General features: G+C 37.5%; 2 protein-coding genes across 6 annotated transcripts in view; one reads left to right on the top strand and one right to left on the bottom strand.

Annotated features, from left to right (window-relative positions):
• LOC306872476 (lipopolysaccharide-responsive and beige-like anchor protein) overlaps positions 1 to 19,283 on the bottom strand; it is a 250,016-nt gene extending 230,733 nt beyond the window's left edge. For all 5 annotated transcript variants that reach the window (XM_079421043.1, XM_079421044.1, XM_079421042.1 and 2 more), the window contains exon 1: positions 18,534 to 19,283. In XM_079421043.1, coding sequence (XP_079277169.1) covers positions 18,534 to 18,665 — 132 coding nt within the window. In that variant the 5' untranslated portion in view covers positions 18,666 to 19,283. The remainder of the gene's footprint in view (positions 1 to 18,533) is intronic.
• A 2,689-nt stretch (positions 19,284 to 21,972) lies between these two features.
• Positions 21,973 to 25,287, top strand: LOC306872397 (small ribosomal subunit protein eS1). Its single transcript, XM_079420926.1, has 6 exons — positions 21,973 to 22,061; positions 22,610 to 22,713; positions 23,000 to 23,187; positions 24,043 to 24,251; positions 24,665 to 24,774; positions 25,112 to 25,287. Exons 1-6 carry the CDS (start codon positions 22,000 to 22,002, stop codon positions 25,240 to 25,242), a joined length of 804 nt encoding a protein of 267 aa, XP_079277052.1. The 5' UTR covers positions 21,973 to 21,999; the 3' UTR covers positions 25,243 to 25,287.
• The last annotated feature ends 1,436 nt before the right edge of the window (positions 25,288 to 26,723 follow it).

Below are 26,723 nucleotides of genomic sequence, written 5' to 3'. Positions count from 1 at the left end.
GGAGTGTTGTTGCTACGCTTTCCTTCATCCCAAGAGTCATGTAAGCAGGTTCCACAGCCGTCTGCTGTTTTAATCACCAATGCACCACAGTCACACCCTGAAAAGATGCTTAGAGCATTGCTACTACAGGCACTGATGTGATTTTAACTGCACATAGCACGGCTACCCAATTAATCACATAATAATGGAAAGTGTGCTATAGTCATGTGAGTTTTAAAAGCCTGCAGTTTCATTAAAAAATACAGTCTGTATGTACTGCATGCTTCAAAGTGTAAAGGCTCTCCTTTGTACTGTCCTACTGCTTGTGCGCATGGGGCTCATAATACAGTGTTTTCAGTAGCCTCAGAGCAAATCACAGTATGTGCATGCTCCACACTTTGAATTTTTAAAGCTTTGAGTTTGGTCAAAGTCCCTTCGCTTCATGCCCGCGATGTGGTTCGCTTTTAACATGCGCCAGGACCACAGAGTGCTTCAATTTCACTTTATTTTCACATTTGAGTTAAACATTTTTGTTACAAAAAGTACTGGGGTTTTGTGGAGTTCACAGCACTTTCCCACAGTAGAAAAGAGGAGCTTATTAAAAACAACACAGAGAAGCTCAATCAACCACATACAAATGACACCTGTGACTAAATAAACTAAATAATAACTCCAGAGTCTCAACACCTTTTCAACGCCCTTATTTTATTCAAATTTATTTTAGTGCTGGAGTGGCACACAATGACTGGTGGGTAAATTTCCTTCTTCGCTTCCTTGTGAAGTTTTGATCCCTTAATCCCTATAGTGTTCATATAGTGCCCTTCGTACTTAACAAACCTTATATAGTACACTCCCACCTTATGATAGCGGCCCGTAGTGCTGTCAAAATACTGAGAAAGCAATTAAATATAGTTCACTCTTTTATACTCATAATGCACTTTTATTTAATGTACACCTGATGTAACCCCACATATGCTATCTATATCTTTCTTGACTCATGAGGTAACATATTGTTACAAGGGGAAATGATAACTTGGTGAATGATTGAAATATTCTGTTTTCACCTGCACTGATTAAGTATAATACATTTTATGCTGTTATTGATGATGTTGTTACTGCTTTAGGGACAGATGAGGACACTGTGTGTCTCACATGCTCTGCCCATGGCCATCTCTATTTTGAGCAGAGAAACAATGCACAGCATGGAAAAAATTATAATTAATTTCATATACAGAGTTGGACAAAGAACACAAATCAAGCACTTTAGTAAAAGTACAGATACCCTAATAAAATATTACTCTAGTAAAAGTATTAAGTACTCCTTTTCAATATTACTTGGGTAAAAGTATTTTTAATGTACTTAAGAATTAAAAGTATACAGTACTGATTGATGAATGTTTTTTTTACAACTCTGTACTCTTGCTAAAAACACGTCATACACTGATTTCTACTTACAATTCCTAAAAATTCAAGTGTAAATACTAAAATATATAAAATAGCATATAGAAATGAGGGAAAACAAAATGTGTGTAGCCAAATATAAATATGCAATATAAAAACAGAGGTAATATTGGGCAAAATGTGTTAGCATTTAAAAAAAAAAAAAAAAGTTATGCAAACATACTACTTTTACATCATTTGAAAGTGCTATGGCAGTGCGGTAGATGCATTAATTAGCTTTATTTTAACATTATGTTTAGATTTTAAAACCTACCCCATTCAGACGGTAATACACAAATATGTCAAACATGCCTACGTTCAAGCGTTTCATACAGTGGGCTTAAACAGTCCTTGTCCAGCAGCTTCAGTTTGCAAACAATGGACACGCTTCACCTAAATATGATTTTCACTTACAATAATAAACCTTAAGATTCTGCATTAGTAGCTTTACCATCAGTCGCATGTGCACTCAAGCTCCGAGGATCTCCCGTTCTTGGCTCATTTTGAGTCAGACTTTTGAATTTAGAGAAATGTTAACTGGAAACTCGCTCAGACCGGATCATCTGAATCAGTGAGTTGTTGACTCGAGAACAGCTGCAATCCACTCAATCTAAATCGCGAATAAATCATTCAGTGCGATTTAACATGCTCATTGAAAAGAATCATCTCGTTCACAAATCGGACACCACCATCACAGCTCGTAGTATGTGATGATTTTGCCAGTTCAAAATTACGAGGAACACATTTTTTTAATGAAATGTAGTGGAGTAAAAAGTACAATATTATGATTTGGAATGTAGTGAAGTAAAAGTTTCTCAAAATAAAAATACCCCAGTAAAACGCAGTTACTTGAAATTTGTACTTAAAGTCCCCCTGTAGTGAAAATCAAGTTTTTTATGTTGTTTATTTGTCTATGTGGTGTTTTTAATATGCTTTTAGACAAACCATGTGCCAATCCATTAATCAACGCCATTGCTGAGTATTTTCTCCTTAAAACTGTACTTTCCCAAAAGCAGTCCCAGAAACAGCCCTTTTTTTGATACATCACAAAAATCAATAACCAATCATGTCAAGGGATCCTGTCTTTAGCATATCATTAACTGTGCTGTAAAGCAGGGGCTCTAGTGAGAAGGCAGCCAGGTTAATCCGGAATATTTTTCTGTAGATGTTTTGCTAGCTGTTGATATTTTTCAGTGTAACAGGGTAAAAGCAGACCCACCTCTCCCACATTGGCGTCCGCTCTTCACTCGCATGTGCTCAAGGGCGCGAGAGTTACATTCCAGCTATTTTAAGGCATGGGAAAATTATTTTCACAAGAAAAATTCTGATGATCAAAGATGAGGTTTAAGGGACAAAATATTTGACTACACTTAGGGGGACTTGACTACACTTAGTGCATGTGCACTACAAATAATATGAAGCTCACGCATTAACAGAACTCAGCATATAGACTAAAGATCTTGATAACAAGAAGCCACATCAGTATCGATTATAAATGAGAATTGTTAACGATATTGTTAATGTCCACACAGCTGACAGCTTTACCTGTTGTAGTTTGTTCAAGTTGTGTACAAAACAAACACTACTTTGCATTTTTACTTCGCATGTCTCCGTCATTTTCGATCTCTCTCCTGCCCCCACAACTAGAGCTTGCTTTTAGCAGGTGTGCTGTCAAGGCTGGTGTTCGGCAGAGATGAGGACTGTTTGAAAGTCTTTTTTCCACTAAAACCTGTGCATCTTCTCAGTTTATTACGTCCACATAACAAAAGATGACATATGATCACAAACCAAGCAGAAAAAAGGCATTACAATTTATAAAGTCGCCAGTGGCAATCTAAGCAAAAATATCACTCGCAATTATTGTTAAATTGTTTTTTGGCAAATGCGACAATTTTAGGCACAGTCTGGAGCCCAGTGTATATTATTATATATACACTCTTTACATACTCTGTTTAGAGAGAGAGAGAGACAGAGAGAGAGTAAGTATATAAAGAGTATACACACACACAAATAAATAAAAACACATACATAAACGCACCAGTAATGCAATTAAATCATGACCCCATTATTTCAGTTTCCATGAGCTTGTTTTTGAGGCAAAACATATTGCAACATGATTCTAAAACTAAAGTAAGTGCTCTGCCTCTAACCACTACATCATCAAACGAAAGACTGACCAAACCTTCACATTAGAGTCTGTGAGAATTGCAGATGACACAGACAGGTGAACACACAAGCTCAGCCAATGAAATGCATCCGAGGGCAGTGGAGTGGGCCTTGGTCATAACAGAAAGCCAGACATCATTTAGAAATTAGAAATGAATAAGCCTCCTACACAATACCTCAGCAGCTCACTGGATGCTTGTTGATTTTGCTGTGAATGAGCAGTGACATGCATCACACTGTAGCCTATATTCATACATTATAGACCATTATCTCATTTTATCATATAGTACATCATAACTGATTTACCAGTAAGGTCCCCTTTTTCAGGATTTTTGCTAGATCAGTGGTTCAGTTAACACAGTTTATGGCTCTTCAGGAAATTACTGTGATGTTTCAAATAATAATATTCCAGTCATTCAGAGAAAAAGTCAACACATTGAGAACTGAAATGAATTTAACAAGTGTATTAATGCGCACAGTTAAGACTTGACTGTCCAGTTGGTATGAGTTTGTGTGTGCATGTTTGTGTAAGGAAACAGGACACATCCTGCTGTGCATGCTAATCTGATGTTTTACTAACGAGACGTCTCTTGCGAGGGTTGGTTTGTTCATGAAACACACAGCTGAACGGATGTGATGCCTCGAGCAAAGACAAGCAGTGCTGCCACTATACACACCGCAAGCAGCCCCACAGAAATATCACATGGTGACTTGGCTTCCACTAACAAAAGTCTCTCTCCCTCCACTACTGTACTATGCATCTGAGATACTTTCATTAAAGAACACTAGCATTCATGAGGCTAAACAAATGCAAATTTTTGAAATACAAATAAAGCAATATGCAAAGGAAAAAAGTAATGTAATGAACATGTAGGCACGGTATTCACATGAACACTATGAACTCTTGTAGTGGTGGTACTACAAATTATTGTGAATAATTATCCAAATTGTTTTTTAGAAAGCACATTAGCTTATTTTCCATGGACCAGTTAAAATTTACAGCACTGCATGTACTGTACGCTGCTTTGTGGGATGAATACAAATGCTGATTCACCTCTGAAATACCCCTTTTTTAAGCAGTTAACCCAGTACACAAAGCATATATATATATGCTTTTTAATATGTTTAAAATGCTCTTTAATCTGTTTAAACCTTTATTTTTACTATTATTATTTTATGTATGTGTGTCTTAGTTAAAATTGTATTTAAATGTTTAAGGTCATTTTTGTTTTTTGACAAAAAAAATTTAAGATGTTATTAAGACAAACACTAAATTTGAACTATTCACCCTACAGTATATGTATAATGTAATTCAATAACATGATAACAGTTTCAGCAATTTTCATGACAAAAAAAATTGATAATGTCACATTCCTAGAAAGGCTAGTCATTCATTAGGCAATCCAGCTGGCAATTCCAGAGACAGAGTGACAGAGATCGTTGGCGACATGACAAGGTTGAGCAAGGTTCAACTTGAAGCAAATGAGCAGCAAACACAGTCACTCCCACTGTCTTAATTCTCCGTGATCCGCCCTTGATTCAGTTAGATACTGCAGTCATAGAACCCCTGCACATTAGACTAGTACTATAAATACAGGGAATTGTTAAAGAAAGTTTATACAACACCACGTGTGCCACATGCCAGTAACTGCATGACAAACTTTAGCTAAATTAAAATAAATTATAAACAAAGGGCCAAATTGACTAACAGCTTGCACCAGAGCAAACCCTCTTTTGTCATTAAAAAATACTGTCAGGATTTACTAATGACATGCAGTGAAAAATTAGCAATGAAAAGCGTGGACACAGTTTTTTGTGGCTGACCTTACTGCATATATGCATTTGTAGGAGTTCAAATTCATGGTAGGAGAGTATTTTAATTAATCAGGTAAAGTGATTTACTAAGGTTTGTGGTAGTCAATTTATAATTTATTTGTGCCATTATTTAACCCACCCAAAAAATGCATGTTTTAACCCATTTTGAATCTTTGTTCTTAGCAGAATACCTGATTATCATCGGCTCTGCTTGTTTGCGACTCCAAGTTATTTGCGTTTCTCTTGGTGGATAGCGGTGTTCTTTAATTAGTACATTGCTAATAGTTCACCTGCAGAACTCTCCACTCCCCTCGGTGCATTTATGGAATTGCAGTCTCACGCCAAATTGCTCTGCTTAGTAAATCTGGCTCTAAACTTTTTCCTATAGAAAGCCATTATGAAGAAAATGCATATTGTAGCTTGAGACAGTGATATTGGAAGAGCAAATTTAGTACACACCTAATAAAACATACTTTGTACTGGCATGTAGAACCAGAATATAAACGCAGTGCACAAAGCTGGACATTGTTTTCCCACAGAAAAGCATTACAAAGAAAACACTTAATATGTTTTAATGTGTTTTAGTTGCAGAACAGCTCTTTTATGGAACTGCAGCCCATGCTAATTTGCCCTTTTTAAGTAAATCTGGCCCATTAAACTTTACAGAAAAATATGTTTAGAGAAGTGAATGTGTGCTTCTGCAAAACATTCTTCCTCTTTTTTTCAAATTATAATTATCATTTTTCGGTTGATTATTATCCATACATTGGTATTTTTTAATATTCTATTGCTTTCAGCAGAAACTTGTTTTTTATTTATGTATTTAAATCAAATAAATAATATTAATAAAAAAGTTGCATTGCTATGCAGCTCACCTTTACTCTCTAAGTCTCTAATTTCCTTTTTTATGTTGTAGCTGTATTCATTTTATCCTTTTACTAAATATCTGAGCCACAATCAGCCATTGTAGGAACATTCTGGTGTATTTCCCACAACGAAGACTTATTTAAATTCAGATTATATGACCAGTTGTTTGGTTCTTCTGCACTGCTTCAGGATTTTAAATAGATGGTATGAGGAGATTCATTCTCGCAGGTGAAAATAAGATTCTCCATTAGATTAAACCCACAATGTCTGGTTTTTATGTAGACAGTACAGACATTTAACAGAATGGGCACAACAACTTGGCTGCTGAAGTAAAAAACAGATCATGAGACAGATGGGGAATGAGTAAACAAAGCTGCTTCATCAGCTGTGTACTTTTATGGATGGTACTATATGATGACACAATAAATCTCTGTTTGTTTGTAATATAGATGATCATAAAGATTCAAAAAGGATTTCAAAAGAAAAAACATTAATAACCAACACACAACACAAGCAGAAGCATATGTTGTTTTATATATTTTCAGTATCTCAACATGCACCCATCGAAGCAGAGCAGCGTTTTGTGCTCAGAGAAAAGAGATAGCCATAAGTAAGGCAAATACGGTCATCAACCAGCCCTAAACTCTTAATGAACATGTGAATTAACAATGACATTACCTCAGTAACACTAGTCAAGAAAGATAAACCACATGGCATCGATCTGCGCAAAAAAAAAAAAAAAAAAAGCAACAACTCATTTCCAATGTGTATCAATTTGGTTTGCAGGAATAAAGGGGTTTGGTAGTTCTCTCTGCATTGCTATACAGATTCAGCTAGTAGTGAATATCGATTGTACACAATTGATTATGTATTATGGCAATAAAATAAAATGGAATTCTTAGTGAATATATACCGTCCAGAACTGAATATGTGTGTTCAGTTTTTGCTGTAGTATTATATCATGTGTTATATCATGAAATTTCACAGGTACTAATATAATATAAACTACTATATTTTGTTGTCTTGGGAAAAACGTGCCTGACAAAAGGATGCTGTTTGTTTTCTTGTAATATACAACATTCAGACACTTTGTCAGATGCAGATGATTTCTACTACACCACACATTCAAAGCCACTTCCCTCCTCTCCATCCAGCCTTTGTCTGCTGTATTTCCTGTAGCAGTATCTCACTCCTGTGCATGGCTTTAGTAATCACTGCTTGAGAAGTTCAAGAAGGGTAGGCCGGTATCACAATTACTATAACTCACTGAGCTACTTTTGGAGCTGTGAGCCTATTGTCTCATTTCCACTGCAGTCAGGAAGAAATTAGCCCAACACCTTTAAGTGTGCTACACATTATGAGACTGTGTTCTACAGTTAGTCATGAACTCCTCTAAAAGATATGAGAAATGAGCCAAATGAATTACAGAGAAGCTCATTAAAGTGCTCTGGAACCTTTTTAAAGTATGATCACATTAAACAGAGTTTCTAGTATGACCGAACAGAAAATCAACAATGGCTTTTGTATCCTCACAGGGCAGAAAGGAAAAGATTGCCTGATAAATACACAATTCTCATTTTGGTTTGTTTGTGATTTAAGACCAAGCCGGTTCCCAAATATGTTTTCAAGACATTCATACTAATGTCATCCAAAAAGACATTAGTGCAATCCATAACCCATAAGCTCAGCAGAAATTCATTGCGATAAGCGAGTACTGCGATTATATAACTATTGCGATTTGATATTACAATTTATTGTGATTTTTGAATAGACAATGGAATTTGATTAAAGACTAGACAATGGAAAATACTTGATTCCTTAAAGAGACTGTATATGATGAGTCATATTAACAAAACAATGCAGCACATCTTTCTGAACTTTTATTTCAGGAGCATACACAGTGTAGATTTTAAAATACCTTGAACCATGAAACGTTCAAGTAACAAAACCCTGAACTTGCACATGAAATAATAGTCAAATGTTCAACAAAATGAGTAGAAAAGATACTTTCTGTGCTATGTGCAAAGTTACTTTGCATACCGTTTTAGTCATGTTTAGTCATATTTTCCCAGCAATGTGTAAAATCCAAAGTGTTTTCACACTTGGGATTTAAAATGTGAAGGTGCAGAAAGAATTCTCGAAGAAGTTTGATCCTCTGCCTCCATCAAGGTTTTGGTTTCTCGTAGGGCTGTCGCAATAACCACAATATCGCAATACCGCGCTACTGACGAGCATAACTGCAGAGGAGTGCAACAACCGCGATATTTCCGTGTTTTCTTTTTCATAAGGTTAGACCCTTCTCATTTTAAATGATTTCAACTGCGTGTTTCAGCAGTTTCTCTCTTTGAATGAATCAGCGTTTTTGAATGTGTAGTTGAATAAACGGTTTAAAGACTCACTCATAGACAGTTCCTTTCTGCCACCTTGTGGTGAAATAATGAAACTGCACTGACTGACAGCCCGTCTAAAACACGCAGGTGAAATATCAACTGAAAAAGTATCTTGTCAGTCAGATTCAAGGATCAGAACTAATTGTTATTTATATATATATATATATATATATATATATATATATATATATATATATATATATATATATATATATATATATGCTAACAATAAACTAACGATCTTATTGTCAGGATTATGTTTTGTTATGTGAACCATTATTATTTGTCATTCTCTTCGGTTTACTTCACTTCCTGTTTCAACGCGATTTAGTTTCAGTTTCATTGGTCTCTGAATATGACCTAGTTACATCGTAACACATACACACAGTTTATATATATATATAAACTGTGTGTATGTGTTACGATGTAACTAGGTCATATTCAGAAATAAAAAAATTCTCGTGCCATCTTGAAAAATACACGACGTCATCTAGTACAGCGGCGCTGCTCACACAGAACGATCGTTGGATGACACGGCACCGCAAGAGCTAGAGAGAGCAGACGGCTCTGCATGCTTTCGAATCGCTCCCGCAGTACTTTAATGTCATACGCCGATCGGTCTGGGCGGTGCTGCTTCAAATCGAACACACCTATACATTCCGCCCTCTGTTGGAATAAAACCACCTCTTTAAAAAAGTAAAATAATTCAACAGAAATAGATTCTCGATTCAATCGATTTTAAATTTGTTTAAAAAAAGAATTGCGATAGTTTTTCTCCCACCCCTAGCAGCTTCCTATTGGGCCACAATCTTTGGACATACTGAAATATAAAAGACAGTTCCTTAAATATTCTGTCCCGTTTTCTCACAAGAGGCCCCAGCAAGAGCGGATACAGTGGCACACTCAGGTGAACAAAGCATTCATTCTGTGTATGCAGATAGACATGCTTTCATGACTGTCCCTCAGCACTCAATTTCACCCTTCCAATACGCTTCTCAGGTGCACATTCCAGCCAAACTAACTCTCCCGGGACTTCCCACAATTACCTGAGTCTTCATCTCTAGAGTTACCACTGCTGTAATCATTAAAACAAACCATTAAAAATGCTTACTTTTATTAAGCATTACGTTCTCCAAACAAATAAAACAGAATGAAACAAGGAGAAACTAATAAAACACTTTTTTACATTCTCCTTTAAAAGTTTGAAAAAATTAGCTCATTAGGTCCTCGTCTAGCAATCCCAATGCTCCAAATAGCAATTAAACATCTAAAAATTATCTTTATTTGTATGTCTTCTGAGAGGAGTACCTTTTTCTCTGCTCGCTTCTTACGCTGTCACTGACTGATATATGAATCGTGCATAAAGGCACTTCCAACGCGCAATCCAAATATATACACATACTGTATACACAGAATTACAGTATTTAAGTAGGCTACTCACGCAAACATAATAGGCTATGTCTTAAGGGAACATTTGGGGAACTGTTAGGGAAAACATCTGATGTGTAACTTCATATTAGGTCCGTGCAGTACAGTAGGTCTTACTATATAGCCTGTCTGTCTCATTAATATTAATCAAATTATAAAAGAAGAAAGAAAAAAAAGAGATCACTGCTCTTGATTGAACTACTTTTGTAGTTTTAATAATCAATTTATTTGTAATAAACACACTGAAGTGATTTTTACATTTGGTTATTTGTTTTTCTTGAATGCTTTTGTTTAGATGTAAAATGAATAATGCACTAGGCCTATTTGTTTCTTTCTTATATTTGTTCTGCTCTTGACGTTTTGCATCTGTTCTTATTTTTAATAAAGATAAAATAAAAAATGGCTATATTGTGATTATTAATATAATTATTACAATTATTAAACAATGCAACACTGCTTGGTGATTTTGTTTTTGGTGCCTTCAGAAAACTTTAACTTGATTTTTCTCAGAACTGACTTCATCGATTTCAAATGGGTGTAGCACAGTCATTTTTTTGTTTGATTCCAACAAATCATACATCATTTTGAAGGTCTTTTAATGGAAATAAAAAGAACTCATTTTTGAACATTTGCTCATTGTGACTCATTTTGCCAGCACAGGTCACATTTAAGATATTTAAGACTTTTTATTACCTTTATTCTGATCAATTTAACATTTTTTGGAACCCACGGATAACCTGTAGGTTTTTTTATACAGTGCACAATTGCTGTCACATTTGTTGAACTAGGGCAGCTCAACTATGGGCAAAAAAAAGCTTAACCACGCTTTCTCTGCTTTGATCTGGACAGCGATTTGCTAATTGTTGAGCACTGACTGCTTCTGAACTCACTGCTGAGCTATGCGCAAAGAGCGCATACATGTCTCAGGCAACACTGTGATTTCAGAAAAATCAGTCGCTGTTATTTTAAAATGTTAAAAGTTTTTAAACAGACTAGAGTTGGGTCATAAGTCATCAGCTGAAGAGCTCTATTGTAGATCAATATAGCAGAATTTTCTTTTTTTGTAACCTTGCCCCACAGGCTGCATTTTTTCTGTTAGATTAATATAACTGCACAGTAATGCATATACAGTATAAAGAAATAGGTTTGCGGTTGGAAAAAGCTAATTAAACAAACTTTTTTTTTTACTGTGCTTTAAAGTACCACTGAGCTGACTGCTAGCAGGTTGAGGAACTGTTAGTGCTTACTATCGCAAAGGCTTTTCATTGTGCATTAAAGTAAGAACAGCTCATTTCTGTCTAGTGCAATAAGACACAGACACACACACTCTGTCACATATACAAACATTCTTTAGTCAAGCAGAAAACAGAAAGCACAAGCAGCTGATGGACACTCAATCCTCAGAGCTGTGTGTGTTTGTCAGTACACAATGAGGTTGAAGAATGCAGTATCTGATCCACCACTGGCCATATAATGGAAAAGACTGGAAAGGCAAGCAGAAAGCAGACACCTCCATCCACCTCCACAGCAACAGAAAACCCACCAGCCTATTCAGTCTCTGTTCAGAGCACTCCTGAGTCCTGACATGCTTTTGTAGAGCTTTAGCTCACCCTTTACTCCTTACAACTTTTTTCCCTTTTGAGGTGAGTGTAAGCAGCCTCCTTAAAAACACTAAAATCTTTTGGATCATTGAAATAGTTTGTGACACACTATAAAACCAAAGGCCAAAGATGGAATTTGGCTTGTGTGGGTGCAGCATTTAGTGAACTTGATCACTGATGACATGAAAACCTATGTAGATGATGCTATATCTGCAATGTTTATACATTATCTACACACATAACTATAACTGCATATATTCTGCACCAAGACTCATAAATCCGGGCATTACCCATGTGTCCATTCTGCATCATTCTGTGGGACATTGTGGGAATTATGAATCAGATGATTCCTATCACATTTGCTTTATAGCAGAAAGCTTTTAAAACACAGAAGAAACGTTAAACATAACATGTGCTCTTTTATCAGTGACAGACCATGGTGATTCTAACTAGTTTTTTTAGGGCTGGGTGAAATGGCCAAATTTTGTATTTTTTGGCTGAATTGTGATATATCCTATATGTGAATAAATGATCAGTCAGGCAACCCACCAAAAAATGTTTTATACATCTGAGAGTTGAAAACCCTCACAGAAAAAAAGATTTTTCAGAAGTGTACTGAGTGAATATACGTGATGTAATGGAACATATCTAATGTTTCTATTTAAAGCTGACACCCCATTTTGCAAAACCTCATTTCATTACTGATACCCCACCAAAAAAAAAGAGTCCTTTCCATCTTTACAACCCATGTATGAGCAAAAAAATAGAAAAAACCTAATCAAAGTAGTGAGATTCCCTCCATATTGAGCCTAGCAGTGAAAAACAACATAACAACCTCAATTTAAAAGAACCACAGCCTTAAAAGACAGCCTGACTGATATGAAGCCAGCTCCATTAATCCAAGTCCCATTAGAGAAGCCTCACCATTACAGAAACCTTAAAAGCGCTACTCCTACCAGCACCCAACATTCGGATGAAGGTGGTTTTAAGTTACAAGCTTCTGCATCTATATCTGCTGAGGTAACCAAATCCAAGGAGGAGTGATAAAATATTCATTAGAAAACAGAGAGGGATGTGCTGTTCTTGGATAAAGCAAACAAATTAGCCAGAGAGGGCGCAACAGACAAATGAATCCATCCAATCCGATATGAGAAGGCTGAATGTGTCAAGATACCAAAATTTCAGCAGTCTGTACCAACACCAGAAAAATTCCACAGTTCTCGCAAACAATTTCAATATCATAGTAAAAACTATTGGAACTACGGATCTTTTTTTATTTAACTATTAGTAAATTAAATTAGTGAATTATTAATGATAATAATAAATGAATAAACCATTAAACATTAGCATGCAAATAATTTTCAAGTAATTCAAGCATCATGATACCACTGGTTTAGATACTTTCAGATGAAGTCCAATTCACTGTCTAGTACCACAGAATATTATGACAGCACAGTAAACAAGCCTGAATTGGGAATCACTTACTACAAGTCAAGACCTGTACGGCCAGGTGAGAGCAGGCTGGTCACCTACTCTCATGGTTTCCATGGAAACAAAGACAGGTCGCATGTTTGTTTGTTGAGCCCTCACCTCAGGCTAACCCAGGTGCTGAGCTACCAATCCACCCCCAGTCCCTAGTGCCTGACAGAGGCACAAGAGATGATGTGGTTTCAATGAGCTTCTAGAGTGTGTTTGAACAAGAATAAGTGGGTTTTAATGAGGCAAGGACACAGTTATGCTTTAATAAACCTAGTGCAGATTTACAAATGACATATTGTCAAAACAAGAGCGCTGCTCTTTGCTTTGTACTTTTTTCTGTTGAAGGAGATTAATCAGGCAGTGATCTCTGATCTGAGCCTCAAACAACTGTAAATGAATAGCAAAGAAAGCAAATTAGACAGATACAGTGCATTAATGCCTGCCCATTTTTGGTAACAGAAGTATTTTTTCCATAGCGATTCTTGAAAAGTCTTTGTTAAAGGAACACTCCACTATTTTTGAAAATACGCTCATTTTCCATCTCCCCAACAGTTGAGTTTTACTGTTTTTGAATCCATTCAGGCGATCTCCGGGTCTGGCGGTAGCACTTTTAGCGTAGCTTAGGCTAGATCATTGAATCTGATTAGACCGTTAGCATCTCGCTCAAAAATGACCAAAGTTCTTTCCTATTTAAAACTTGACTCTTCTTTAGTAGTTACATCGTGTACTAAGACTGACGGAAAATGAAAGTTTTTTAGATTTTCAAGGCCGATATGGCTAGGAACTATACTCTCATTCCGGCGTAATGATCAAGGAACTTTGCTGCCATGCCATGGGTGCAGCAGGCGCAAAGATATTATGCAGCGCCTGAAAGTAGTCCCCAGCTATATCATAACTAGTTACCTAGCTGGGGACTACTTTCAGGCGCTGAGTAATTTCATATTGAATATTGAAACTCTTTGGTCATTTTTGAGCGAGATGCTAACGGTCTAATCAGATTCAATGATCTATGCTAAGCTACGCTAAAAGTGCTACCACCAGACCCAGAAATCAGCTATTTTCAAAAATAGTGGAGTGTTCCTTTAAAGCATTATAAGCTATGAACCAAGCCAACCACCTACAAGGAGAATCACAACATTACAAACTTTTGAAGCAAAAAGGTAGACAAATTTAACAACAAGACAAAGGTACAAGATTGTGTATTTAACGGCTTTAGTAAGACAAAGAACTACAGTCCCATGAAGCATTGCAAATAACATTAATCACATTTAACAATGTATAGATACAAATTTAAATTTGTTGGTTGTATCTACAGAAGCAAATTCACTGCAAAATATGCATTTATATACTACCACTTCCATTACATCATTTGCTGTGCTTCATGGGAATGGGCGAAGCTAAATATCTCTTTTGGCATGCTTTGCTTTCTGATTGGTCAACTTTTCTGTACAGCGTCATGGCTGCATAGTTTTTCAAATTCTACTATTTAACAATTATTTAAAAAATAAGTTGAATGCATGCAACAAATAGGTTCAACAAAAGCATGTACAATCTATTAACAACCTTGGAGCTCACAGAGATCTGTCTTCAAAGTTTTATCAGCTAATCAATTTCCCTATAGAGAAAATGAATGGAGTTTTTATTTCCAGAAATTGTCGGTTGTGCTCTAGAGCACTGTGACATGGACATGCAAAAGTACCAGTAACACCAAAAAAACCTGGTGTTACTTTTTTACTGAATTGTAAAATGGCCACAATTCTGTTAGTTCCTGCGCACCACTCATTCACTGTAGATGCTACTTCTCCCTTATACTACATTTGCAGACAGTGTTAGTTTATTTATAATCACCAATTGCACTCTTGCATGATGTAGTCAGTCAGCACTCAATTCTTTCACACGCTGGCCTTCTCTTGCCAATACCCCTCTTAATCCCTTGAAATTCTTCATAGTGACTAACACTAAATGGGTGCACTCTGACAGCATGACGAATCTATCTCTGAGCTATAAGTAATGCTGTATTTCACTGTGCTTCAATCTATGTGCTGGACATCTCAAACAGCAAATCGAACTAAGCTGGCACAACCCATTATTTTGCTTTCATGCTCTAATACACAATTTCATAAATGGAGATGAATCAAATACCTAGTTTTGTTTGGTCGACAGAGGGTCATACATCATGTTTAACAGGTTAAACAGGTCATATCTTGCATTTTTCTGATATCATATTTGCTTGCACCCTCTCTCTAATTCTTAAAACTAAACAGACCATTTTGTGTTGCTGCAGCTTTCAAAAAATCCCCCTTTGCATGTGAACTGGGCATCAGCGCTGAGTGATGTCCTAAGGTGCTTTCTCACACCAGTTTACTGTGATGTCAAATAGAATTTTTAACTCCCACGTACTTTATAAACAGCCACACACATTGACAGATGTGCTGTTAAGATCAGAGTGAAGGGATCAGACCTTGTTAAACATAAGCTTCAGTGAATAAACCTTGGTCCTTTCTTGCTGTTACATTACCCCCCGCACAACTGTGACATCACAAAGCTGCAAAGATGGCTAATTTTATGTCATTTTATTTCATTGTTCTGTTCAGTTTTGAAAACTAAAACAAAGAGTTACAGTCCTAATATATCAAGCTATTTGCAAAAGAATGAAAGAATATTTGATTGCTCAAGATATTACCCTTTTAAAGTGTCATTCGAGATAAAAATTGTATGGCTTAAATACCAGTCTTTTCCCCATAAAAACCTATAATATATCGCTTCAGAAGACATGGTATATAGTATGTTTATGATGGTCTTATGGTGTTTTTTTGCCCTTTTTGGGGCCTGGTCCCCTTCCACTGTCAATGCATGAACATGAGCATAAATTCTTCTAAAAATTTAAAAATCCACACTGATTTGGAATAACATAAGGTGAATAAATGATGACAGAATTCACATTTTGCAATATAAGTGAATTATCCCTTTAAGGGCACTGCAATCAATTATAAATCCCTATATTTGAGGCAAGGACTGAGCAACATAACTGCATGTAGGCTACATGTCACCTATGATATCTAGCACGCCTTTTGCCTCTCAGCTGTGTTACATCAGCAACGGAGTAGAGTGCATTGTTGCAGCACGTTTCTTACTTCCTTCTTCCTTTCATTCATTCATTCATTCTTCAATGTCATTTCACAACACTACAGGACCTGCAAAGCAAATCTCTCCCAATCAGTTTCAACTACAATGTGGGTCACATACAGACCCCTCACTCATGCTTGAAACTCAGCTAATGTATAACAGGGGCTTTCAACTCGCTTGTGGACGTGGGAGGAGGGGGAAAAAAAAGAGTGCAATTTCCAGAAAGTGCTACTGACTTCCTCGTGTCTGGGGCTGGTCAACAGAAAAGAGCTGTTATTACATCAAGGAGCTATGCTGAAGTGATCTGTGAACTCTGACTGCCAATTAGAGCTACACGAGACATTCTGCTCTCTATTTGATTTTGTACCATACATACTCAATGGAAACTGCAAGATGAGTTTAAAGCTAACAGAGCACTAACATCATTTCAAGGAGAGTGAACTTTAGGTCACTGCTGAAAAATCAACCCAGGTTTCTTCCTCACTCACACCCTGTAATCCTTCATCATGGATTAATGGATAATAGCTTCACATAAGAACTGTGCAATGACAGGAGCAGGGAGAAAACGATCTAAAACAAGCAGTGCACTTAGAAACAGGTTGATCAACCTTTAAACCACCACCACATGGCTAGAAACACAGCATAGACTAATGCAGTAGAAAACAAAGCTTTTCAAATACACAGTATAATACTGAGTTTTACTGAATCATCCCATGCCTTTGCCTAAGATAGACAGTTAGATTTTTTTTACTGTATAAAAACATCTAACTGTATATTGGCTGTATAAAAGTCCATGCTATAAAACAGGTACTTAAACAGCCAACGCTGTCAGACAAAGTGTGCAGTAACTACACCTTTAGGGGTACAACAGCTTGTCGCTGGGGCAGTACTTCTGACTTTGTCCCTTATCTGCCCTTAAAAGGTACATATTAGTAGTGTTACATCCCAGGACGCATGTTAATGGCCGCCACCTGTCTCCGATGATTGGCTGTTCACACTGATTGGAGGATGAGAAGGGGCAGTGGCGATTTAAGCAGCATTTGTGTGTGTGGAGGCTCTGTTGTGAGGTTTCTCTCCCCTTGCTTTACAAGGGTTAATTTGTTAAGAATTGTGTTTTGTTGATTGGATTCTCTTAGTGACTGAGTTTACCCACCTCCTGTTGTAACTTCCATCTTTACAACCAGAAAATCTATTATTGTAAGTTAATATTTGTTTTCTGATTGAATCTTTAACTTAAGTTTGCATTTTTAATTTGGGACGGGGTTAAGTAGAGAGAGGGTGCCGTTTTCTCCTGTTTATGTTAATAAGGGAGTTAGGGTATTTTGATGTATTAGTTTCTTTTTCTTCCAAACAGGTGCGATTTGGAGCTAAACTATGCAGAGCAGTGGGCCCCCCCCCCAGGAATTGAGTTTGAGACCAATGGTTTACCGACTTGACTACTGACCTGTTTAGACAAAAAGAAAATACTTTTCCATGTTTTATGTATCAAATTTGATGTGTTAGGCTTTTGTTTTAAAGTACAGAGAGAATATGGAGCATGAGAGAAAAAAAAAACATTATTCAGAGGCCCAAAAATGCACAATTTGGTGCACAAAGATGAAATGGACAAAAAGATGAAATTCTAACATCATTGAGATTTTTATAAACAGCATAACACTACTTACAATGCTTAGATGCATATAAATATAAGTTGTCACAATATTTCTATGAATAAAATGTTTTAGTAAAGTTATCTTTTAATGCTTAGTTTTATGATCAAATGGCTGTTGTTTTTATTGTGGGGGGGCAAAAGATGGCAATGGCAAGCTATTGTGTGTATGTGCCATGATGACTCGAGAGGAGGGAGGTTTTTTAAGTTGTACTAAAAGGATTTTTACTTGCTAAAAAAAGAATAGACTATCAATCACAACCACGGCATGTGGAAGATCGCCTACAACAGGGTTTTCAGCAAAGTTGTGATCATACCGCAGTGACAAGCTGCTGTACCCCAATAAAGGTACCTTTTTTTCTGAAAGTGTGCCTTTCTTTACAGTCACATCAACTTATATAACAGCTGCTTCCATCCACGTTGACTAACATGCCACTTATTATAGGTTCAGTGAGCTGACATTAGTGTCTTGATCAAGGACACAATGGAACTACATACATCATATATAGAGTAATAGCTAGAGTCTAAACGGTTGGTCTTGTCCAGCCACCACGGTGTCTTCAGATCTCTATTTAAAGGCTTTAATCAGCTTACCAGATTGAAGATCGTCTCCACAATGTCCCGATTGGAGACTTCACCAGCCTCCAGGAGCCCCGCCAGCACGGCGAACTTCATGCGGATTCCTCTGATGGGGATCCCGCCGGCGCTGTCACCTGCGCTCGCCATGACGGGAACAGGTGCGACACCTGTTTGACCCTGCAGCCGAGTTCAACTATGGAGAAATGTACGGTAAATAACGCTCTCGTTAAGTAGACAGAGGCGAAGAACAGGTCCTGGTCTCCATTCACGGCCGGTTTATCCGTTAGATTCTCGCGCTTTCGGCTGGAAGTGTCCGTTAATGTCACTACACCTGACTGACAGGAACTGCTCTACTGTAGAGAGGAAAAACAGCGATAAACTTGTCCAAAGGAGGACGAAATCGCGCTGTGGTGTGCCCAGATAAGAAACACAATACTTGTCAGCCTCCGCCGGTCTGATAAAGAGAAGATATCTAAACAACAATGTCACTGGAGGGTTTGCGAGTGTCAAACAGGAAACAGCGGTGCTGAAGAGATTCCACGCAGGTAGACGCACCGATAAGAACAAGACGCAAAAAACTACAAAATATAAGGCAAGGAACGTCCGATTTTGGCTCGCAGGAGTCCGTTCAAAGAGAAGACAATCCTCCTGGTCCCTGTGGGAACTGTTGTAGAGAAGTTTCAATGGTAACCCACTTTACAGCGCCATCTCTTCCTGAATCAGCTCCTACTCAGCTCCGTCTCCGCCATGACAGTGGAGCTGCGTGAGAGAGAGAGCTGCGCATGCGCAGTGCGCCAAGAGAGACGAGGAGGTGGGGGGGGCTCAGGTGTGTCAGGTGCTAGACTACAGTGAAAACCTGTTAGGACTGAGTGACACTTCGTACTGGGGATCTTGTGTCAGGGACGCTCTGTTGTAATGTTGGTGGTTTACGATAATGCATTTGTCACATGGAGGCATAATTTCATTTTCTATTAGAAACGTGGTTTGCTTTAAGATTTAACTTAACGAAACTGCGTGGATTGCGTGGTGCCTAACGTATCAGTGTTGTATCAAACTACTGTATTAAAGAATGTGTTGTCATTATTCATATTAATATTTGTAATGTGCATTGTGTACTATAAGAATCCTATGTATTTTCTTATGTTGGTCTGTCAAACTATTAACAAATAAAAAAGAACAAAGCATGAAAAGAACATGTCAAGAGTGAGATAAATTGGGGAAGAACAGAGAACATGCAGCTGTGCATAAATACATATATTAGCCTTCCTGCAGCACGAATTAAATTATTATTAAAATAATAATGATGATAATAATAATTATTATTATGTGTACCTTTAATGCTTTGGATAAAAGTGTCTGCCAAATGCATAAATGTAAATATTAAGTAATATGTAGATTTCCCATTCTGAGAGACTGAGACCACATGATTTCTTGTTCCTGCCACTTAAAAAATGTCTCATGTCATTCTAACCATGACTTTGTTTATTCTGTTGAACACACACAAAAAAAGTGTTTGTTTATTTGTTTGTCCATACAATAAAAGTCAATGAAGTCCAGTGGAATTGTTTGGACCTCAGTGTTTTTCAAAGGTTATATATATATATATATATATATATATATATATATATATATATATATATATACTACTTCTTTGTCAATGTGACTTTAACCCTTGTATGCCGTTTGGGTCTGTGGGACTCATTTTCACTTTTTGTCAATAGAAAATTTATAAGATTGATTATTTTTTCAAACTCATACTCATTGGCCTTGGCTCACTTTCTGTGAAGAACATTTATCAGAACAAATTTTCAATAGTATGTGTATGTGTGTTTATGTGTGTGCATGTGTGTTTGTGTGGGAGAGAGAGTCTGTAAGAGTGTGAGTTTTATGTTTCTGCCCCTGCCATTCTGCACAAGGTTGTAGCACTTTAATTCATAAATGTGATCTAACAAAGGTAATGGGCAAATATCAACCATATATGCTGTTTCTATTGCTTGTAATTGGGATAAAGTAAATATCTGAGTATTTTAACATAAAATTTTTAATTGTGCTGAATTAAAAACCCAAAAATGCAGCGGATCCACCAGACCCACGAACACTGGGTAAGTAACAAAAGTATGAACACCACAAGAGTTAAAGAATTAGTTATTTCATCTAAATCTTCAGATTTGTGATACTTGTGATTAAAGTGTTCAAATTTTCACATACAAAGAAAATGTTATATCTAAACTGTAATATTTAAGACAGACCATTCTTGAATATTAAGGAATTTTTTAACTAGCTTCAAGAATAAATGTGCTTACTGTCTCTCATTATATTCAAAGTGTTGTTTCATGGCCCCTTTGAGTCGTTGCCAAGGAGTCAGCAGTACATTGACTTTGTTGACTCTATATACAGTCCCTCAGGGCCACAGAATTAAAGGTCTAGACTCTGTAGCAACAAGGCACTGAACTTTATACTGACATCCTAAAGACCATTACACAGATTCATTCACAAGCATTCATTACAGAAATAAATTGATAGAAAAAATCCTTCTTTACCCTCCTTCCAAATGTTTTCTTTCCAAAGTAGATAACAGGACAGACTAGTGTTTGTTGCAGCTATTTAAAGAAACCTGATACAGTGCAAATAAAAACCCTGTGCTAATGCATAAAGTCAGTTTTCATTTTGCAGCTATTTTACAGCTTTTGTTCTTGAGATTCTAAAGAACAGTGTGAAAGATAATGTTTTAAAATAACTATGATATTAATTTGTGCAGTTTTGCCTTTGGAAACAATTAGGAATGCAATAATGATCATTTTAATAGCATAATAATAAAACAATTAAATAAAACTATTCCCATTATTATTATTATTATTATTTAGCCTAATAATAAGAATAACAAGGCAAGAGGATGGAATGTTAGTAATTAATTTACTGAACCATTTATTTAACTAATTGAGATTTACAACTTTCTGTCATTTCAGTGTTTATTTCGTTTTCATTTTATGAATGAGACAGAAACTTGACTGAACAGATTAAACGATCAGGTCCTATAACTGACTGAATTTTCCATGAACCTATCAATACAATTTATTATAGGTTTAATAGAGTGGAATGTTGTCATTAGGGGTTTGATGTTTGATGAATGCAATTAGACTTAAGACACGGTAACTAGGCTATAATTGATGCAATAAACAATATATAGCCTGTATCTACTTGTAGTACATATGCCTAAAGTTCCTATTTTTCGCCCATTACATTGGCAAGCAATTCTCAAATTCTATATAAATAATTGTTTTGCAGATAAGGAATCATTAACAAGGTAAATATGATTATAAAATATTGTGGTTTGTTGTAACTTGATGTAAACACTATAGATGGCGCACTTGTGCTTTACAGTGAGGACAAACGAAATCCCGCGAGATGTGTCTTTTCTCGCTGTCGCTTTAATTCTCGCGGTATTTCCGTATTTCCTCCTCTTTCACTCCCTGTGTTCAACATGGCAGTCGGCAAGAATAAGAGGCTGACCAAAGGTGGCAAAAAAGGTGCCAAAAAGAAGATGTAAGTCACAAATGAATCTTTCGACTGTGTCGTTACGCGGTTATAAACCATTCTGGAGGATAATTGGTGTGTATAGATGGAGGATGTGCTCGATATATTAAAGATTGTATGTAGCGGTCCTGCTAGCCTGACTGGCTCATTCGTGGTCTGTGTGTTCTGACAACTTTAGCTCAGAGCTCGTAAGGTCCTGTAAGAGATCGTAAGGTCCTGGACTGTTTTCTAATGCACTAGTCTTACAAGTTTCATGAAGTATCCGTTTTCAGCAAAAAATGGCATGACAAACTGATAACGCTAACGTAACAAGTCTCCGGGAGCGCTAAGTTAGCTAGCTTTCAAGGATACTTTACTGCCTCGAGACTCACCGGAACACATGTGTTGGATGCTCAGTTATTTTAGGGCTTTCTCATATTTTAGATAATACAGCCAAAGCATATATAAGCGGTGTTCGTATTTGAACTGTGAAAATGTGGCTTCATTGCAACATTTGTGTGTAAACGTATGCCTTTCTCTCAATCGCATTTAACTTGCATGCGTGTTTTCTTTTGCAGCGTGGATCCATTCTCCAAAAAGGACTGGTATGATGTCAAGGCACCAGCCATGTTCAACATCCGCAACCTGGGCAAGACCTTGGTCACCAGGACTCAGGGAACCAGTAAGTGCTTTTTATGTCCACGGTGTCTGTGTATCCACACAGATTTAGTATGAATTGTTAACCCTGCTGGGAAGGGGCAGATCTTGCTGTACAATAAGAGCCATGTGTCCCAATTGTTTGATGCGAATCAGTGCCGTATTGCAGTGGGAATCCATAATGACAGTAGTTTCGGTCCCAGATGAAAAACTGACTACTGTTGTGAGATCACCTGACATTCCCATAAAATCCACGTGCATCATAGCCCTACAAACTGCAGTAGATTTGACACTGTGTCTTTGTAATTTAGGAATTGCCTCTGATGGTCTGAAGGGACGTGTGTTCGAAGTCAGTCTGGCTGATCTGCAGAACGATGAGGTGGCCTTCCGCAAGTTCAAGCTGGTCACAGAAGACGTGCAAGGCAAGAACTGCCTCACCAACTTCCACGGCATGGACCTCACCCGCGACAAGATGTGCTCCATGGTCAAGAAGTGGCAGGTAAATAGATAGTTAACACGTGACCTTTACACAGTGTATGCTTTAGGTTGTAGGAAATTGTCTACAATTTAGGTTGTTGAAGGTTCTTGCCATTACAGAAAAGCCTCACTCTTAAGCAAAAACTGTTGTATCCCTTTGATGAATCGCCTTCAAAAATGAACGCGATATTCCCTAGCTTGTCAGTGAACTACGGCTCTGTGTATTAAATGCTGTTCCATTTGAAAGCAGGTGATTGAGATTTACCGCTAATCACGGAACCGGCTTTACTGACGAGATTTGCATGCGATATATCAGCTGGCCCTAGTTGTACCCCTTCTTCACATTCATTCATATGCATGCAAATGCTGAAGACTGGAAACGCAAAGTTCCAAGTTTGCTGAAGATATGTAACCAATGGAAGATGGATACATCATGGTGTGACCTCTTAGCTGAATTAAAAGACAAATGTTAAAGCTGCGGGGTTTGCAGCATGGCATTTTGGATTTTCATGTTTTTCAAAAGACTCCACAGAGCATGACATTGCTTCATGATCATTGTAGTGTCTGAAGAAGTTTTGCATGCACAAACTCTGTTGAGACCACCCTTGTGTTGTAAAACAGCAGTGATGCTTTGATGTTGAGGTTATGATTGTTCACCCAAAAAAAGAATCTTATCTTTTACTCCCCTTCATGTCATTTGAAATCCATAAGACTTTGGTTAATCTTCAAAACAAGATACAACAAGAAACCTGAGAGATTTCTGTTCCTCTCTGTATTTGTCTAATTTAAAAAAAATATACATAATGTAGCTATTTTTGAGTTGCTGTTTGTGCAGGCTGTGTTCTGACGTGCTAATGGACCTGTTCTTTCCAATTAGACCATGATTGAGGCCCATGTTGATGTGAAGACCACTGATGGCTATCTTCTCCGCCTGTTCTGCGTGGGCTTCACCAAGAAGCGCACCAACCAGATCAGAAAGACCTCCTATGCTCAGCACCAGCAGGTCCGTCAGATCCGCAAGAAGATGATGGAAATCATGACCCGTGAGGTCCAGACCAACGACCTCAAGGAGGTGGTCAACAAACTGTACGTATGAAGTTCTCCCCTAATCCATACCATTACACTTGTTAAATCGGAGGAGTCAGGCTCTGCTCCTGGAGGTCCACCTTCCTGCATAGTTCAGAATTACTGGATATTGGTGAATTGAATTGTGATTTGAATTAAACTTTGCAGGAAGGTGGCCACAGTATTGGGTTAAGAGTGTGATTGAAATACTGGGTGTTGTTGGCCGTTGTAAAGAGTCATTGTAGCACTTTTTATACATTGTACATTATACATGAATATAGTGTTGTTAACATAACTCTTGAATGTTGTAGATTGAGTAGTAGTTTTTACAACTTTCTTTACCTTGGTTTTAACCTGAGAACTTTTTTGGCACACTTGATCTATAACCATTATGCATTTGTGAGTAATAAATGGTCTCTTCTTTTGTTCTGTAGGATTCCTGACAGTGTAGGCAAGGACATTGAAAAGGCCTGCCAGTCCATCTACCCTCTACATGATGTCTATGTCAGGAAGGTTAAGATGCTGAAAAAGCCCAAGTTTGAGCGTAAGTTGAAATGTGTGATGAACATGCATGGCTTGTTTTGACTTATTTATGCTCATGATTGACAAAGGTTAGGGTTTTTTTGGGCAAGATGATAGCACTTTCGTGGCCAGGGTTCCAATCATTGACATTTAAGAGCATTTATTTAGTGCAACCCATATCTTTGGACATGGGAAGTTTTGCTATTATCAAGTGATACTTCCTCTTTTAAACTTAAGAAATTAAATGTGTATAGAAATAACTTTTTTTTTTTTATTTTTTTTTTTTTTATTCCTAAGCCATTTAACAAATCCAACAATTTGAGCTTGCTGAATTTTATTTCTGAATTTTTATTGTACAGTTGGTAAGCTGATGGAGCTGCACGGTGAGGGTGGAACCAGCAGTGCTGCTGCAAAACCTGCAGAGGGTGACACTGGGGCCAAGGTGGAGAGAGCCGATGGATATGAGCCCCCCATCCAGGAGTCTGTCTAAAACTTCCAACACAAAAGCTGGTGTCAATAAATATGTAAATTTGAATCTTTGTGTACTGTTGTTTTTTTAGTATGCGTCACATCAAACCTGCTGAACATGTTTATGCTTTATATCTCCCAGTCAGAAAAATCAGTTTACAATCAGTTTTGGAACTTTCAGAATTTAATATTTAACTTTCAGGATTGATTTTTAGTCATTTCCAGGTCAGGGCAAATATGGGAATAAAAAAGTATGGAAACAAGAAAATTGTTGCCATAGTATTGCCCCTATTTGTTTTTCCCATTTCTAAGGATAAATATATCATATATGAGTGTTTTTCATGGTGTTTGGAGCAGGCAGCAATCAATTGCAAAATTTTTGTGATTCCAAAAGAATTCAAGGCACCTATTTCCATGGTACAAAACTACAGGTGCTGGTCATAAAATTAGAATATCATGAAAATGTTCAGTATTGAAGACACCTGGTGCCACACTCTAATCAGCTAATTAGCTCAAAAACACCTGCAAAAGCCTTTAAATGGTCTCTGTCTAGTTCTGTAGGCTACACAATCATTGGGAAGACTGCTGACTTGACAGTTGTCCAAAAGACGACCATTGACACCTTGCACAAGGAGGGCAAGACACAAAAGATCATTGCTAAAGAGGCTGGCTGTTCACAGAGCTCTGTGTCCAAGCACATTAATAGAGAGGCGAAGGGAAGGACAAGATGTGGTAGAAAAAAAGTGTACAAGCAATAGGGATAACCGCACCCTGGAGAGGATTGTGAAACAAACCCCATTCAAAAATGTGGGAGAGATTCACAAAGAGTGGACTGCAGCTGGAGTCAGTGCTTCAAGAACCACCACGCACAGACGTATGCAAGACATGAGTTTCAGCTGTCGCATTCCTTGTGTCAAGCCACTCTTGAACAAGAGACAGCGTCAGAAGCGTCTTGCCTGGGCTAAAGGCAAAAAGGACTGGACTGCTGCTGAGTGGTCCAAAGTTATGTTCTCTGATGAAAGTAAATTTTGCATTTCCTTTGGAAATCAAGGTCCCAGAGTCTGGAGGAAGAGAGGAGAGGCACATAATCCACGTTGCTTGAGGTCCAGTGTAAAGTTTCCACAGTCATTGATGGTTTGGGGTGCCATGTCATCTGCTGGTGTTGGTCCATTGTGTTTTGAGGTCCAAGGTCAACGCAGCCGTCTACCAGGAAGTTTTAGAGCACTTCATGCTTCCTGCTGCTGTGCTGACCAACTTTATGGAGATGCAGATTTCATTTTCCAACAGGACTTGGCACCTGCACACACTGCCAAAGCTACCAGTACCTGGTTTAAGGACCATGGTATCCCTGTTCTTGATTGGCCAGCAAACTCGCCTGACCTTAACCCCATAGAAAACTTATTGGGTATTGTGAAGAGGAAGATGCAATACGCCAGACCCAACAATTCAGAAGAGCTGAAGGCCACTATCAGAGCAACATGGGCTCTCATAACACCTGAGCAG

This window comes from Barbus barbus (genome assembly GCF_936440315.1).
Source record: "Barbus barbus genome assembly, chromosome: 7".
Lineage (NCBI taxonomy): Eukaryota > Metazoa > Chordata > Actinopteri > Cypriniformes > Cyprinidae > Barbus > Barbus barbus.
The sequence above is the reverse complement of the archived record's forward strand: the minus strand, read 5'-3'. Positions and strand labels throughout refer to the sequence as shown.